The sequence below is a fragment of the Xenopus tropicalis genome, chromosome 9 (assembly GCF_000004195.4).
Source record: "Xenopus tropicalis strain Nigerian chromosome 9, UCB_Xtro_10.0, whole genome shotgun sequence".
In the NCBI taxonomy this organism is placed as follows: Eukaryota; Metazoa; Chordata; class Amphibia; order Anura; family Pipidae; genus Xenopus; species Xenopus tropicalis.
In genome coordinates, this window is record NC_030685.2 from 63,440,316 (window position 1) to 63,458,462 (window position 18,147).

At 39.9% G+C, this 18,147-nt stretch overlaps 1 protein-coding gene across 5 annotated transcripts in view; it reads left to right on the top strand.

The window, feature by feature from the left end:
- Positions 1–18,147, top strand: part of znf385b (zinc finger protein 385B) — a 317,721-nt gene that overhangs the window by 230,938 nt on the left and 68,636 nt on the right. For all 5 annotated transcript variants that reach the window (XM_004917741.4, XM_018097602.2, XM_031893267.1 and 2 more), the window contains one exon: positions 12,496–12,638. In XM_004917741.4, the coding sequence (XP_004917798.2) occupies positions 12,496–12,638 (143 nt within the window). The remainder of the gene's footprint in view (positions 1–12,495; positions 12,639–18,147) is intronic.

An 18,147-nucleotide genomic window follows, 5' to 3' on the forward strand; every position in this document is an offset into this window, starting at 1 on the left:
AGCATACAGGTATATTCTTACCCCCCCCCCCCTTAAAATATACTGAAATACCTTTTTTTGCCAAGTTCAACCATAATACCTATATATAACCTGCCTAACTTCTAGTTGAACCAGAGGAAGGCAAAAAAACCCTCTGAAGCCTCTATAATTTGCTCCAGAGGGGAAAAAATTCCTTCCTGACTCCAAGATGGCAATTGGACCAGTCCAATTGCAAGAAGCTTTTTTCAGTTTTATCAGGAACCTTTTAAGCTGCCCGTATGTTTTTGGAGTGTAGGAGGAGACCGGAGAACCTAAAGGAAACCCACACAGACACAGGGAGAACGTGCTCACTCCTTGCAGATAGCGCCCTGACTGGGATCCAACCAAGGAACCCCAGCGCTGCAAGGAAGCAATGCCACACTGTCTCACCGTACACTGGTTTGTCTGATGCTAAAAAATTGCTTGAGTATTGAAATGGCACACATCTGCTCCATTTCAATTGGCATTATATCAGATTATCAGCAGTTTCATGTTTCATATGACCGCGTCAGTGCACATTCCTGAATTTTATGTTACGACTGAATTTAGTAGCCAATTATGCTCGATTACCCAGCCTTGTTTGTTTTAGGAGCATCAATTACATTTTTTTTGAAGGTTATGCATGCATTTTATTTATGGTTATTTGAAATGGAAATTCTCACTAGGAAAGAAGTGGCTCTAAAAGCTTATGCACTCAGTATGCACAAGCATTGCTGCATTCATTGCAGGAGTTATAGAATAGCAGGTCCCTGGCAATGCAAAAAAGGATCATGCCCCAATATATGTGTGTGCAGGGGGTAGTGGTAAATGTTGAATTAAACTCTTAGCATCCCCCTGACAACTGAAGGCCCATTGGACAGTCATTTTCTGGTATAAATGTGGGCCCTCTTTAGAAGCAACTTGGCCAATGATGCACGTGCACCACAGTTGACTGGCCAAAATACAAAACATGGCTGGTCTATGTTTATTTGACTCGAGTCTATAGAATTCTAGTCCTGGCATCACATGCTCATTGACTTCTGCCCTAGCACCTAGCAACTTTCTGACTGACAGTTTTCTGATTGAAGGAATTTATCCTCCAATAGAGTCATGAAATATAGGCTATACCTTACTTCACTGATGGAAACATGGCTCTTTACCTTCTGTAATATAATATCAGCATATTTAAGCATGATGATTAACCTACAGAATTTGAATTCCGGATTTGAATATAATATTATAAAGGAAGTAAATTCTCTGGTATTGTAAGGGATACTAGGATTCCGAGGGCCTTCAATAACAGATGGTACGCAGAGCAGCAATAGAAATATGTACATACATAGACTGCAAAGATCTCTGTTCTGGAATGATGAGAGAATGTTAAAATAAAGATTTATACAGGCTAGAAAATACTTTCACATGGGACCTGAGGTAGAGTGTTGGAATATATGCTGGAATATCTGGTTTTATACTCTCGGCAACTTGGTCATCACTTATTAATTATTTGTTAATTATTTGAATAATGTCACATTGATATATCAGGCTTGGATGGTCAAATTTAATATAATATAGAGCAACTTACATATATAAGTAAACAGTGATTTGAGGAAGTATATTATTAACTTCAGTATATATCAGCAATGAATAGGGGCATGGGCAGTCTACTGTAATTGGGTATACACGTAGGAGTGTGCCAGAATCAAAGGGAGGACCTAGAGGCAAGCAGGACACCTAAAGGCACAGCCGTGGATTAGGATAGATTCTGTATGTAACTGGGACAGAGTCCATGTATCTGTTAGAGCTAGGCACCGCTATGAATGGATTTACCTGGGGGAAGATTTCTGTGTGAATTTTGACAAGGCAGAAAAATGTAGAGTCTCTTCAGTGAGAAATAAAACTCAAAGGGATACTAGCATCTTATTATTTGCAATTCAACAAATGATTTTTATATAATGACCCTTTTTATATCTCATATATATGTTTTTCTATTTCATATTCTTTGTTTTGAAGACTTTCTGTGGCACAAAGCTATCTTTATTTAAACACCGTACTCATGCAAGCTTTCTGTGAAAAGAAAAAATTAGGCATCATTTATGCATGAATTGCTGGTATTCATTAAAGGTACTTGCATACAAACATGCTCCTTTCTGCAAACTGCAGTTGCATAGTCCTGCCTCCTATGCACAAGTGCCCCTATTGACGTTGGGGAACCCCCACGTGGCCACAGCATACTTGTACTTAGAGAATCAGGAGTGACCATTATATTGATGCTAAATATTGGAAATAACCTGATAAAGACTCTAAATAATTTTAGAATAATTGCATCCAATTGGTCAGAACATGCACATGGTATTTCATGCATTTGGATGCATCGGCCACAGTTTCATTGGTTCAGAATTCCCCTTTTTGGAGCCAGTTACTTTCTAATTCTTACCCGTGAGCCACATTCAAATGTATAAAGAGTTGAGGAGTAACACAAGCATGAAAAATGCACCTGGGGGTACCAAAAAGGGCTGTGATTGGGTAGCCCCATGTGGACTGGCAGCCTAGAGACTTATGTGTTTGGCAGTACACCTGGTTTTTATTCAACCACTTGGGAGACACATCCAAGATGTTGGTGAACAACATATTGCTCGCGAGCCTCTGGTTGGGGATCACTGCTTTAATTACTGGAAACAAAAAAATAACATGGCAAATTGCCTCTGTAATTGCACTTTATGCACTGCTCTTGAGGTCATAAATAAACTTTGTTGTGTTTTTGGGAATGTGAAGAGTGTCAAAGGAAAAGTAAACCTAGCAATCCTATAAATATATCCTGAACTCACTGTACCTGCCCTATAATGATAATATCCATACTTTTAGGCTAATGCCAGACGAGGCGTAGGGTGGATATATTAGGCAAGCAGAAAAGCGCTTGCTGAAAATACCGCCCTACACATTTTCAGCAAGCGCTTTTCTGCTTGCCGAAAATATCCACCCTACACCTCATCTGGCATTGGCCTTAATAAGGTCCCCATGCATGGGCCGATTGTAGCTGCCAATATCGGTCCCTTGGACCGATTCGGCAGCTTATCGGCCCGTGTAGGGTCAGAAACTAGGGCCTGCCCGACTGATATCTGGCCTGAAATTGGCCAGGTTAAAAGTTTCAGCCGGATCAGGGACCGTATTGGCTCATTGATGCAGTCACCGAACCGTCAGCCCCATTGCCGCCAATATAATTTGATTGTTTAGCCCCAGGGCCAAACTATCGAATTAGCCTACATGTTCCCCGATATCGCCCACCCGTAGGTGGGGATATCAGAAGAAGATCCGCTCGCTTGGCGATCTTTAAATGTATCTTCAACAACATACTATCTTCTGATATCTTCTTATTAGCCCATCTTTAAATAGTCAGCAATTGTTCACCTGCCACCTGGCCACCACCTGCTGGGTGATTTATTAGTGGTTCAGCCCACTCATCACTACTGGGGTTGCCTGCCACCTGCTGGAGGAACAATTGGGGCTGCCCCATGCATTGCTACTGTGGATGTCTAGCTGCTACAGAAGCCCAGAAAATAAGAATCCTAATTCTTTGTTGAGACTGTTGTTCTCCTTTAAATTCTCCTTTCAATTCTAGAGTTAACACTGAGAACATACAAGAAATTTTCATCACTGGTTCTTGGGCCAGAGACCACCTGTGTCCTAGTAGCGCTACCCATTGCTTGCTTGCTAAAGCATACAGCAACAATTCCAGGTCTACTGAATGCTGCTATCTAGGCACTACATTTGTGTTGTAGCCCTAATATTTCATTTTGTTTTACACTTAAACCATTTAATCATTGTGTTTTAAAATTAGTTGGAACAACCGGAATTTTTTTACAAAAGTTTTTAAAGGAGTATTGTCATGCCAATATGCGGACTCGCTGGTCTTCTTCACAACAAAACATATCAAATGAACATCATAGTTCTGCATTTGTACTCAGGTGACTAGCATTAGGAACAAACAGCATTAGTAACAATCAGCATTGGTAACAAATGTCTTTACTTGTCCCTGTAACACAAAGAAATCAATAATTAAATAGGTATGATGTAAAGAAACTGCTAATTAATTATCTTAATTACTATTTTACAGTGCTAAGTAAAGCGACTGCCCATTGAAGTCCATCTCACTGAGTGGTCCTTGTGTGGTGAAGTTAAGGGGGATGTACCATTGCTCTTAGGGGTTAGCACCATATGGTTGATGTTTGACCTGTATCTGTATGAAGCAGGCTATTGTGAAGGCTTCTGTTCTGGTCCAGATAACAGTGGAATTATTGCAAGGTGACTTGGTTATTATATCTGTAACATTGTTATGAATTAAGGGGGGCCCAAAAATAATGCTGGACATATGAAAAGGTGTTTGCTTTAAAGAGGGCAATGGAACCAGTCCATGGATCCACTTTGTGAATTTCAGTTACATTGTTTTTACTCCCTTGCTAAATGGGTAGATAGGAATCTATCTAACCTATCTCTAACCTATCAAGTACAACAATTTCAGAGAGAGAATTCCACAACTCCAAAGCCCACTGTAAATATCAGGATCCTAGAGGAGGAATTGCCTCTTTTATGCCTCCCACTGAGTGTTTGTGGCTGTTGTAGGAACAAGAGGAGGTTAGCTGTGGGGTAGAAGAGGTGTCAGAGCCACACAGAGTTAGTACTTCTGCCAGGCAAACTGGAATCGTATTAACCAGGTTACATTTTAAAAACCAGATAACAGAGTAGAGAACAGCCAGAAATCATCCAGATCTTGATCGGTCAGGTTTGATTTTTCGTCGGATTGGTCCGCGAACCGACTGGCACCATACTTGGCGGGGGATATCAGGAGAAGATCTGCTCGCTTGGTGACCTCGGCAATACTGTGTATGGCACCTGTAGCCTGCAGGTTGGACACTTTCCTAGAATGCCTATTAGCCTTAGACTATTTTTACCATTTTGGGAACAAGCCTGCCCTAGACCATACCTCTTTATTACCAACCTGAATGATAATTACCAAGGCCACCTCTCACCATCACAGACTGAATAGCAGTAAGAATGGTTTCCAAGTAAGTGCATATTTTTATTCCATGGTGGTGTCCATTGTAGGTGCTGCTCTTCTTTGATTATTATTTACATTTTATGTGACACATTGAATCCATATATCTGACCTACCCCCATGTTTAAAATAAATAATGAATGCCCCTTGTAATACGATAGGCCTTGAGCGGATATTAGTTTGTTTTAAGTGGCCCTAGTTTAACAAAGGCGGTTACATCTTCTAATTAGAAACACCTTGTAACACAAAAGAACACTCTAATAAAGAAACGATTTAAGAAACCGAAACGACAGCAAAAGGGTTTTATCTTTCAGCAACAGTGACACTCCCCTCCTTGGGAACATATAATACTTGCTGGGTCCCTTCCTACCTCAGTGCTGAGTGATTGTATGTTTGGGCTACACCAGCAATGGAAAATCATTGTCAGGTACAAAACTGATGCAGTTTATATTCTTAATATTGCCTTTGTATTTGTACAACATATATTTAGGGTTTTATTTACCCCCCACTGTGAAATATTAGGAGTCACAAAAGAGATATTTTAAGAAACAGGAATGATAGAGTTTTATCTCTAGCCGTACTCCCCTTCATAGGAACTAAGAATATTCTCTGCCAAGTGCTACTATGCTGGTCAAATTGGCTTTTATATTGTTCTTTTTCACAGCAGGGAATAATATGCCTTATAATATACACATTGTTAATTTGAGAGTAATTTTTTGAATTTCTTATTGTTTCAATAGTCATCTCAGAGAGTTAAGAATTGCAGTTTGATATATTATATACTTAGCTGTTAACAGTACAATGACAAAGTTACATGCCAGGCACGTGTTTTTTAGGAGAGGATAAGTGGAGCTCATAGGCACACATATATAGTACAATATGCCCCGGAGAAATATTGTAGGAACAACGGCTAACTGGCTACTGGGATTTGTCACCCTCTAAATATAGCATTTTGGGAAAAATATGGTACTTTGTATGTACATTACTTACAGATTTGCTATGTTGCTATTATTTATTGCATTCAGTATGAAAGTGTGGGTATATGGGTAAGTGTATGAAAGTGTGGGTATATGGGTAAGTGTATAAAAGTGTGGGTATATAGGTAAGTGTATGAAAGTGTGGGTATATGGGTAAGTGTATGAAAGTGTGGGTATATGGGTAAGTGTATAAAAGTGTGGGTATATAGGTAAGTGTATGAAAGTGTGGGTATATGGGTAAGTGTATGAAAGTGTGGGTATATGGGTAAGTGTATGAAAGTGTGGGTATATGGGTAAGTGTATGAAAGTGTGGGTATATGGGTAAGTTTATGGAAGTGTGGGTATATGGGTAAGTGTGGGTATATGGGTACTGTAAGGGGCTGATTTACTAACCCACGAATCCGACCCGAATTGGAAAAGTTCCGACTTGAAAACGAACATTTTGCGACTTTTTCGTATGTTTTGCGATTTTTTCGGATTCTTTACGAATTTTTCGTTACCAATACGATTTTTGCGTAAAAACGCGAGTTTTTCGTATCCATTACGAAAGTTGCGTAAAAAGTTGCGCTTTTTTCGTAGCGTTAAAACTTACGCGAAAAGTTGCGCATTTTTCGTAGCGTTAAAACTTAAAAGGTGCAAAGTTTCGCGTAAGTTTTAACGCTACGAAAAAAGCGCAACTTTTTGCGCAAGTTTTAACGCTACGAAAAATCGCCAGATTTTACGCAACTTTCGTAATGGCTACGAAAAACTCGCGTTTTTACGCAAAAATCGTATTGGTAACGAAAAATTCGTAAAGAATCCGAAAAAATCGCAAAATACCGATCATTACGAAAAAAATGCAATCGGACTCATTTCGACCCGTTCGTGGGTAAGTAAATCAGCCCCTGAGTGTATGAAAGTGTGGGTATATGGGTAAGTGTATGAAAGTGTGGGTATATGGGTAAGTGTATGAAAGTGTGGGTATATGGGTAAGTGTATGAAAGTGTGGGTATATGGGTAAGTGTATGAAAGTGTGGGTATATGGGTAAATGTATGAAAGTGTGGGTATATGGGTAAGTGTAAGAAAGTGTGGGTATATGGGTGCTGTGTAACTGGTTATAGTCAAGGTCTTTTGTGTTGCTGTGGTATATAAGAGATAAATGTGTAACATACTCTATACAAGGTAGTGGAGGGTAAAAATGTCTTAATATGTGTAGGCTTCTTTTTAACAGAAAAATGCTTAAATCACCTAACAATTCCATTCCAACAATTACAACTCAACAGACCCTAAAGGCAAGTGGCCCCCAGTGAAACTGTACCTGCTGCACTGTTGGTAGTTTCACCTCATGTATTATTGCTTGGTATCTGTAGGTGACAGATAGTGAAGGTATAACGTTACCTCTGCTATATATAATAAGAGCATGACAGCATTGAAGTTCCTCAACGAGTAAAAAGCCACAAGCCAAGTGTTTATAATAACAGACTATGCTTATATCCTTATACCTCCCTGCATAGGGTTATATTTAACAGTATGTAAACATAACAGTTTTCATTTAGAGGTAAAATATGGTCTTTATTTTTGTGCCAAATGTAATATCTAATAGGCTATTTGCCGTTAGGGCAGTTATAATAATCATTTTGCAGAGGTTCTGTGTCAAAAGGAGAATGGCACCCATTGTTCTTGCATATTAAAGTGGTGGGTCACTTTTAAGTAAACTTTTATTTGGTTATAAAACTCCCCATTCCTATCAGCTTTACAATTGGTTTTTATTATTTTTTTATAGCTTTTGAATTATTTGCCTTTCTTTTCTCTTTCCATCTTTTAAAGTGGGGTCACTGACCCCGGCAGTCAAAAACTAATGCCCTGTGAGGCTACAATTTTATTGTTATTGTTACTTTTTATTAACTTATCTTTCTTTAAACCACTGAGCTAAAAAATAATGGAAAACCCATTTAAAAAAAGACCAATTGCAAATTGTCTCCACTATACTAAAAGTTCAGAGGTGAACTACCCCTTTAATGAATCTGCATTCAGAGATGTGTGAGTTATTAGATACATTCTTTGACATCATAGATTGTCAAATATAAAAACTAACCCCCATATGTAATAAAAGGCACTAAGTTTGCCCAGGACCAGTAACCCATAGCAACCAATAAGATGTTTGCTTTTAAACAGGTAACCAGTAGAATTTGCCTGCTAATTGGTTGCTACAGGTTACTGCTACTGGGCAGACTTAGTGACTTTTATTACATAACCCCTTAAGAGTTTACAGACTATTTATGTTATACTAAATGCGCTTGTTTATTATGTATGTGTTGCAATTTAATATTAGAATTCTCTTTAATCTGAAAAAGCTGTGTTATCCTTCATTACTTTAAACGTGGGTACCCAATGTGTGTTATATATATTCTACACTAGTGGAGCTTACAGTCTAATTTCCCAACAATAGACACACAGGGTGCAAAGTGCAAAAAATGGGTGCAATTCACTGTGGGGGTGTTTTGTACTTTGCTCCCTACTCTGAACTTGTGTGAATTTCTGCAGGTCCCTGTACTCAAAAATGGAGACCTGCGTTAATTCCCAGAATACAGGGCTGCCTGTGTTTGGCAGTGCTGCTGTATTCATGATGGGTGGGCAGGGTTGGCATGTAGGTGTTGCCCCTACCTGTCCATGTCATTCAGATGTGCAAGTTAGGAAGCCGCAACAGACCCTCGTACCCTTGGGGGCAGAAGGGATAGAGCAACCTTGCTTCCACCGCCACTGCCAAATCTCACACACAAATGAGCAATAAGAGACTAATAAGGGTTATGTACTTAAAGACACCAAGTGTGCCCAGGTGCAGTATCCATAGCAGCAGGCAGCATTTAGTGATCACCTGTTTAAAAGCCAACATCTTATTGGTTGTTATTGGTTCCTTTACCTGGGCAAACTTAGTACCTTTAATAACATAGTTTGGGGTCACAGTAAATTACAGTGGATATTAATACTACTACAGAAAATTTCCAGGTGCTCTTAAACCTGAGGCCCCCAAGCAATGAGAGGGGGTATCTGTAATCACAGCCACAGTTGCAGGTTTTCATTATTGCAACTCTCCTTATGTAGTAGATGGAAGGATTCTGTGTCTGAGGATAATACAGAGAAGCTGCAAAAAAGTGTGATTAATACAGATATATAAGAATATGCAGTATTTATTAGGGAACCAAAATCAGGTATTTACTGATGCCCGTCATACAGTAGCATGAATGGTGGTGATGCACTGTTGCTGAAGTAGGTGATTAAACTCAGATCTGTTCTCAGGGAATAAAGATGTCAGCAGAGATTAAACTAGCTCTACAGAACTACACAGAGACCATCATTAAAATGACAAACCGCTAATGATTTAATGAATAATTCTCCTGGTATCATGTCTCCATAATACAGATTCCAAAATAAAACGTTAAAATAGCCATCTATCAACAGCTGCCTGCAATCTCCGTATGTACTGCCTTATAGAATGAGCGCATCTTTATGGTGTTGCGCTGAAGGGAACAAGATGACAGTAACCATGAAATTGTGTTTCTAGTCATTTGCACTGTAATCTTTTTTTTTATAAATCTACAGAAGGTAGTCTTCTATTTAACTGTGCAAATACAGGCTCATTTTTGATCACTAGGTGCAGTAATACCCACTGAACTGCACCCATCACACTGCTATTAAGGTGGGCACCCAGCCAGTATTTCACTAGCCGAGCAGGCGGATCTCTAGCTGGGGCTGGTGTGTACAAATTACCAGAAATATTTGTAAGGGTAGCAACCCTACATATAAATCCCTGCCCATTTCCCATCCCCATCCCCATCCACCCATTGTCCCAGCCAGGCCAATCATTTCCCTGCCCTGTTACATCATCACACCAAGCGAGGTCACTGCCCACCCCTAACCTGAAGGCAAACCTAACTGCTATACAATAACTAGATTGTGTCTGTGTGCCCCAGGGGCTGCAGTAGATCACTATACTGGTAGGGTTTTAAGGCGCACTGCACCCAAAACGTTTCCTTTATCCTGCCTGCTGGCATGAACATTTGGTTCTGACGCCTATATATGCCCTTCCCTACACATTCACCTTGTCCTGATTTGCTAGTTGTGCCTGCTTTTATGCATAATGACAGCATGGGGGCTCAGTGGGGAGCATGTCAGCCTTGCTGTGCTGGGGTCCATAGTTCAATCCCAGCCAGGGCACTGTCTGCAAGGAATTTGTATGTTTTCTCTGTGTCTGTGTGAATTTCATATGGCCACTCATACAGACAGGTTACTTGTCTTCTGACCATAGTGTGACCTTAGATTGTAAGCTCCTCTGGGGCGTGAACTGATGTAAATGATGTATAATCTCTGTAAAGTGATGCTGAAATGTGTCAGTACTATATAAATAGGAAATAAATAAATAATGCTTAGGTTTAAGAAGCCACACACTGTGCCACATTAATATGGGGCTTCATTTGTGTACACTCTCCCAGATGTGACAGGGATTAGTTTACACCAGGACTGGCACATAACTTATCAGCATGTAATAGTGGGGTTGCCACCTGTCTGGTTTTCACTTGAACAGCCAAGTTTTCGAAAGAGCTGTTGGGGTGAAGACTGCCTGTCCCTTTGCCTGGACTCGCAAAAAGGTGGCAACCCTAAGTAACAGTAGGAGCAAATATCGTGGTGCATAAAATAATACTCTATTGCTAGGTAAGAAAGTATATAGATATGGGACTGGTTATCCGGAATGCTCAGGACCTGGGATTTTCCAGTCTTTCTGTAATCTGAATAACCATACCTTAAATCTACTAACAAAATCATGTAAATATTAAAAAAAAAATTAGAATAATTTGCTAATAATGGACTCTATGGGAGGTGGCCTACCTGTAATCCAGAGCTTTGTGGGTAATGGGCTTGCAGATAAAGGATCCCATACCTGTAGCATTTTTTGCACTGGGGATCTGCCAGGTATCTAAGCAGCTGTGCATTTAGCTTTACTATACTTACCTCTTAAATAAAAATATTAATTTGTTCATATATATATATATATATATATATATTTTTTTTCTTTCTTTTACTTTTCCAGCAGTTGTAAATAATATGTAAAATGGGATAAAGCAGACAGTGATAATGCGGTTGGTGAATATTATGCGTGTATTTCATTGGCGCCTGAGGAAATGAAAATGAATGTATTTCCTTTAATAGTTGTTGAGTATCGCTAAGAAAGCAAATGGCATTGTGTTATTCTTCCACATTATGCAAGACGGTCCGCATAGTGAATGTTTTACTTCTTTTATATTTTTTGATTGCTCGCGTTCTATTTCAGTAGCTACCTATAATTAAAGTTGTGAGCAGCATCCTTAATATAATGATTCTTGTGTGGGATAAATAGCAAACTAGATGTAGTGGTTTTCAAAAAAATGTTGTCAATAATCTACACACTATTTCCTATTTTAAAAAGGCACATGAACAGGTCTGGACTGTCAAAAGTCAAAATAGACCCTGGCGTTTAAAGTACACAGTGGCCCAAACAGCCCCGAATATGGCACCTTACAGCAGCCCCTCTGACATATGCCAGAATCCACAGATTGCCAGTCTGGGCCTGCACATAAATATTCCTACCAGGAAATCACCATGGCAGCACTACATACCCCGCAGTCACTGGTTAATTGATATGGTGGTGATTTCTAGCATCTCATATTAATATATGAGATGCTAGAAATCACCACCATATCAATTAACCAGTGACTGCGGGGTATGTAGTGCTGCCATGGTGATTTCCTGGTACCTACACTATAAACCGCAATGTTTAACTGTTATTTGACAGTTAGTCAAGTTCTTACCTTGCCTCAGGTGGCACATTACTAGAGGCCGCAGACAGTTCTTTGACTGCACTTTTCAAAACACATTATTTACTAATCAGCCTTATATTTATATTCTATATATACAGTATATTGTGAATGGGTCCCTAAGCTCAGTAACTGACAGCAGCACAGAGCATGTGCAGGGAATCAACAGAAAAGAAGATGAGGGGGGCTACTTGGGCATCTTTGGGGGCACAGATCTTTCCTGCTAAAGGGCTGTTGTTGCCTTGGGCTGATACAGAAGCCCAAAACTTAATGTACAACATTTCTAGCCTACTTGTATGTTGGGACTTAGTTTTCCTTTAAAATAAAAATATAGAAGGGGGATAATGGAGAAGTGAAAACATTATTGCTTATAGCTACAGCATACCAATGGTAATTGATGCCAACTAAACTAATTATTAAAAATGTGGCTATTGGCTGTGGTGTTTATTTTCTGAATTCACATAGAACATTTAAAAATGTTGTATTTGCAAGCTGCTCAAACACTGTTTAGATGACATGTCCTTGTGCAGCGACCAGCCTTCTTGTGGACAAGGCATAGGCAATAACCTATTCACTGTATTGTATCTCTCTAAAAAGCACTTGAAAAAAAGCACATAAAAATGACCGTTTCTCTCTTGCCAGGTAGCACATGTCACACAACCACACTTCCAGCGCTTGTTCGGACTCCCAGCCTTATGATGCAGCCATCTCTGGATATGAAGCCTTTTGTATCATTTCCCATGGACAGCAGTCCGGCTGTTGGCCTCTTCCCAAACTTTAACACCGTGAGTACAGTTTTACTTCTTCCCTGCCTGCAGTTTCTTTGATTGCCTAGAACCTGAATGTTTTCTTTAGGGCTCTTGCTCTGAGCAACACTGGGGCCGCTTGGGAGATAGGGCAGTCAGACTGATAACAAATAAGTAGTTGGGAGATATTTATGCTTCAAGTTACCTTGAGCACTGCCTTGAGTCCATATAAGATATAGAGGTCCTACAAGATATGAGCAGTCTTTTTTCTGTAGTGTTCCACACTCCTTGCATTGTACGTTTGTATGTAGTGTTGACCACAGTAGAACCCCCATTTTACGTTTTTCAAGGGACCAGAAAAAAATGGTGTAAAATTCAGGAAAAATGTTAAATCAGGGAAATTCATTATGCATTAAATATTGGTGGGACCTCAAAAAGCAGTGTAAAACTTAAAATCAGGGAATGTAAAATCGAGGTTTCACTATATAATGTTGTGCCTACCTCCACAATACTTTTCCATGTAGACATACATGATGGTTTGACCATACTTAACAACATATTCAAACTGAGACATTTTAGGCCACACCCCTATCGTGCCCTAGTCACAATTAAGGTAGTCATACACTGAAAGATCCACTCCAAAGTCACCAAACAAGTGGATACTTTGCCAATATTTCCATTTGAGTTTGGTGATATAGGATTGATTTGATCGATAGAGTCACACTGACAGGAATGTAAGCTGCCGGGGCAAGGACCACATTAATGATCCAAAGGGATTTTTAAACCTGCCTGATCAATTTGTGGACAGTTTTTGGTCAGATGACGGTTGAGTAGGCCTGTATGAAGATCCCATTCAAGGACTGAGAAACTGTGACTCAGTCCATAGGCAGCTTTTATCGGTGTATGGACACATTTAGGCATAACTGTTATTGCTCCAAACCCATATTTACTTTCAGGTACCCTATGCCCCAGTGTGCTGTGCCTGTCCACGTTGGCACAAGACATAGGTTGGCAAACTGTGGCGGTATGGTGCTCTGCAGCAAATTACTCTGGGCTTGTTTGTTTTGTTATAGAGTCAGCCCTGGGTGATTTTAGTCACCGGGGTGGGTCTAAGAATTTGGTACCCCCACCCCCGAGTATATTTATCCATATGCTAGTTAGATAGCTCCCTCTAAAGCACAGTCTCGAGTGGGCGCATTGATTTTTTTCCTTCCTAACTGGAAAAAGCAAATTGATTTGGGGTTTCATCTCATGAGAAGCTGTTTTCATATGGACTAAAATCAATGTTCCATCGCAAAGGATGAGAAATACTTTCACTTAAAGCTGCAAGGCTGCTTACGCTTCCCGTCAGAGTGGCTTTGCAGGTATGTGGATGAGTTATTCTGTAGCAAATGCCAAATTCCCTTTGATTGACTGCAACTCTGAGGTGTTATCTACAGGACCTGCCGAAAATGATTAAAGCTCATCTTACATAATTTAATTTTGTTTCATTCTCAGAAATGGAATGTTTCTCCCATCAAACTATTTTATCGTTTTTGTAGTTACAGGACAAAAACAGGTAAAATTAATGTGTTAAAAGTATTAGATCAATGCAATAGATTTAAAAGAACTTACAGGTATGGGATCTATTTTCTGGAAACCCATTATCCAGAAAGCTCTGAATTACAGGAAGGCCTCCCATAGACTCTATTTTAACCAAATAACCAATTTTTAAAAATGATTTCCTTTTTGCTTGTAATAATAAAACAGTGCCTTGTACTTGATCACAAACAAGACATTATTAATTGCTATAGGAGGCACAACATCATAGTGGGTTTAATTAATGTTAAAATTATGTTTCAGTAAATTAAAGGTATGGAGATTATTATTATTATTTATATAGCACCATCAATTTACGCAGCGCTTTACAGAATAGAGGGGTACAAAAGACATAACAGTTAACATGTACATATAAACAATTCACAAAAATGGTTTGCAGTTACATTGGATGAGGATCGGAGACACTAAGGGGAGGGCCCTGCTCGCAAGAGCTTACATTCTAAAAGGGAGGGGTGAGACATAAGGTCAGGTCAGATCAAAATTACTTTAAGGGTGAAGACACATGGAGCTACTTAGTAGCAGCTACTTGTCACAGCTACTAAATGCCAGAAAATACCCTGCCATAGACAATACTGAGAATTGCCTCTGCTAAAACACACATATCAGTAATTATCAGTAATTGATCAGCATTGTCTATTTTAGTAGCCACGACAAGTAGCTGCTATTGTGTGTCTTCACCCTAAGATCCCTTATCTAGAGAACCCCAGATCCCGAGCATTCTGGTCCCATGGCTGTATATATCATTTTAAATGCATTTTCCTTGCAGTGCCTGTGTTTGTTCTATGAGGAGGCATGAGGGAAGTTCCAAAGCAAGGCAGGCTGTATGTGTCAGCTCATATACGCACCACAGTAAACTTCCTTTTTGGATTTGTGCAGGATATCATTCTCTTCTGCTTCAGCTCTCACTGATAATAGTCCCAGAACAGAAAAATAGACAGCTCTGTGAGCGCTGAGTGCAAGCATTAAATCGCCGCTCTATCTTCATTGCAGGCTTACTTAAAGGACAAGGAACCCCTGTTTTTCAATAGCTCACCATTCAGTCAGTACCGCTTACCTCTCCCAAATCGCTTGCTACAATAAAAAAACTTTTGCTTTTCTTAAGTCTGTAGCATCCGCCATCTTTGAAGCGCCTACGTCATGAAGTGGTCCCTGCTACTCACTTATGCCCACTAGTGTCCTGTGCGCTGCTGTTTTGTAATGTTAAACAGCGCCAGAGAAACTGTTACTCAGTGAAGGAGCATTAGCGCACAAGTCTCCACTGTCTATTCTGCCAAAAAGTGTCTCTAAAAAATCAAATGAAAACATTGTACACTTTTCTTATTAATTTGACTGGCCCAGTATGATCAGCGCAGATCGGCTGATCGGTGTCTATGTTTAACAGAATGGGGCACATGTACCAATAATAACCGAATTAGTGGTTCCAGTTGGTTAAAGTGTAAAAGATTGGCGGCCATAGCTGTGTTAATTGATTCGAGTAATCCTACTCGCCTAGGAGAAAGCACGCACCAAGGAGCATCATCTGCTCATGCGCCTAATCGGAAGGCTGCGTATTGCGCAAGTGTTTCAGTCTTGGTCTTGGTGGTGCAGCGTTGGATTGTGGGTTTTCTTTTTGCTAAACTAAGCACTTTTGTGAAAACTGAAGCTTTGGATCTTTCTCAGAACTAGCGCAAAATGAAAGCACAATTGTAGGGAGGTTCACCTTTTTCTTTTTGTATTGGTGAATCATGGAGGGTAATCATTTAAATTGCATAAATGTGCAAAAAATGCCTTCATTTGCAATCCTGATGTTTTACCCCTGGTGATTCCATTCACCCCAGTAAAAAGGTATTTTCACCCACAGACAAAAAGTATCCTGTGTGCCAACACCCTAATTGTTTCCCCTACACCTGCCGACCTTTGCAACTGTTTAGGCATATGAGGCACAAACTGAAGGGTGATTTCAAGAAGGTTATGAGTGCTGATTTGCTGATATTGGGACACTACTGCACGTTGAATGTAATGACAGCATGTCCACATCTCTTTAGCTGTATTATGAGTTAAAGGGGAAGGGGACAAAATATTTTCTGAGCCTCAAAAGTCCACAGACCTCTAGTGTAGATAATGCATATACTGTATGGATGTATTAGAAGGTGTTATTTGCTGGTGATGAGCAAAACAGCCGTGGCACACTTGCCAAACCACAGAAATGGTGAAACTTCATGGAAACTTTGCCAAATGCATTTTTCCAGTGTGAAAAAAATGATTTTTTTTCGATAAAACAAAACACATGTGGAAATTCTAGCACAGATTTACAAAGATTCTCACCTGCTTGCAAAAACATATACAGTACGAAAAAAATGTGCTTATCCTTAATTATAGACTCACAGGGGCTAATTTACACACACTCATCAATATAGCCCCAGCAATAACCAATAGTAACATGAATTAGCTTTGTTTATTCTGCTACAGAAACTGCTTAAGAATTTGAGAAAAATTCACGAATTGCTGCTACTGCACAATTTTTTTTATGCGACTATGACTTTTTTTTTGACCCATCCATGACTTTTTTCCTAACCTGCCAAAATTTTTGTCACATGGAATTTTGCGTCAGTTTCACAAAAAAAATAGCCAATAACGAAATGAGGAATTTCACAGCGAATCCATGCCTGGTGAAAAAAAATTCTCATCACTAAATATGGGTCTTATTTTGTTTTGGGTACATGAAAAAAATCCAGCAGCACACTGGTAAATTGCAGTGGAAGAATGTGTTTGTTTAGCCCATACATACATATACACATATACATCGTTTTAGCTTTAGAAAATCTGCCCATAGAATAGTAATGAATGGCAGGTGTGAGTGGATATGGCACTGGCTGTTTAATGGAAGGAGACATAGATAAGGTTAAATGCCCTGAGACCAGGTCAGAGGTGCATGTAAAGGATGACAGATCGAGGACAATGGGAGGGGAAAGATATATTGGCTGGAGGAATGAATAGATCTTTTACACTGATAGTAAAGAAATTACTTGTTTTGTTAGAGACCAGCTGTGTTTAATTGTTTTTGCCACCCCTTTGAGCAGTTTGTACCATCTGCCAGCTTCAGCTTTCTAGGTGCCTTTCTCACAGTATCAGGTGGCTGCTCTCCCACAGAGCAAGGTGCAGAGCCAACTGTGAATACCCAGTGCAGTTGGGACAGATATGGGGAGAGAAAGAAGCTTAGACAGCAGGAGATCCTGGGCAGAGGCGGGAAATATCCTTTCATGGTCTTGAGTATCAAGAGCCATTGTTTTTGTTTTGGTAGGAGGCATCGGAGGGAGGACCACATCAATGAGGAACATCAAACCTGCCAGATCAACGCCTACCCAATTGTTGGCTAGATATCGGCTGGAGAGGCCCATTGGGGGTCCCCATACATGGGCAGATAAGCTACCCAATTGGTCTGAAGGACTTGAGTTGGCAGCTTAAATCTACCCATATATGGCCAGCTTTATTCTGGCACGTCATTCCAATGTCGCTCTGGGGGGCTTTTGTTCAGTCACACCATCTATATTTCTGTCTGAATCTCTCACATTCTGCCGCACCATCTGAGTACTCTCTCTGAGTATCTCTCATTCTCTCTAACAATCTGACTTCCTTATATTTATATAAAGGCATTTTCTATGTCTCAGTATGTTTTTACCTTCCTGCTTTTATTAGACTGGCATGCTCCTTATGAACTAAAAATACTGAGATTGGAATGTCACTATATAGTAGAAGCCTAGCAATTTGGCAATAATAGATAATTAGGGCAGACTGACAGCTTTTGACATGGAATACAGGGGAGGGGGGATCTATCCTACTGGCCCAGATATAAAGTTATTATTAGCTCTCTCACTGTGTGTACAAGCAGGAATGGAAAATCCTTGCTAAGAATAAGGATAAGCTAAACAGATAAAAAAGCTGCTGCAGTACCTGCTTCTTGGTAGGTTTT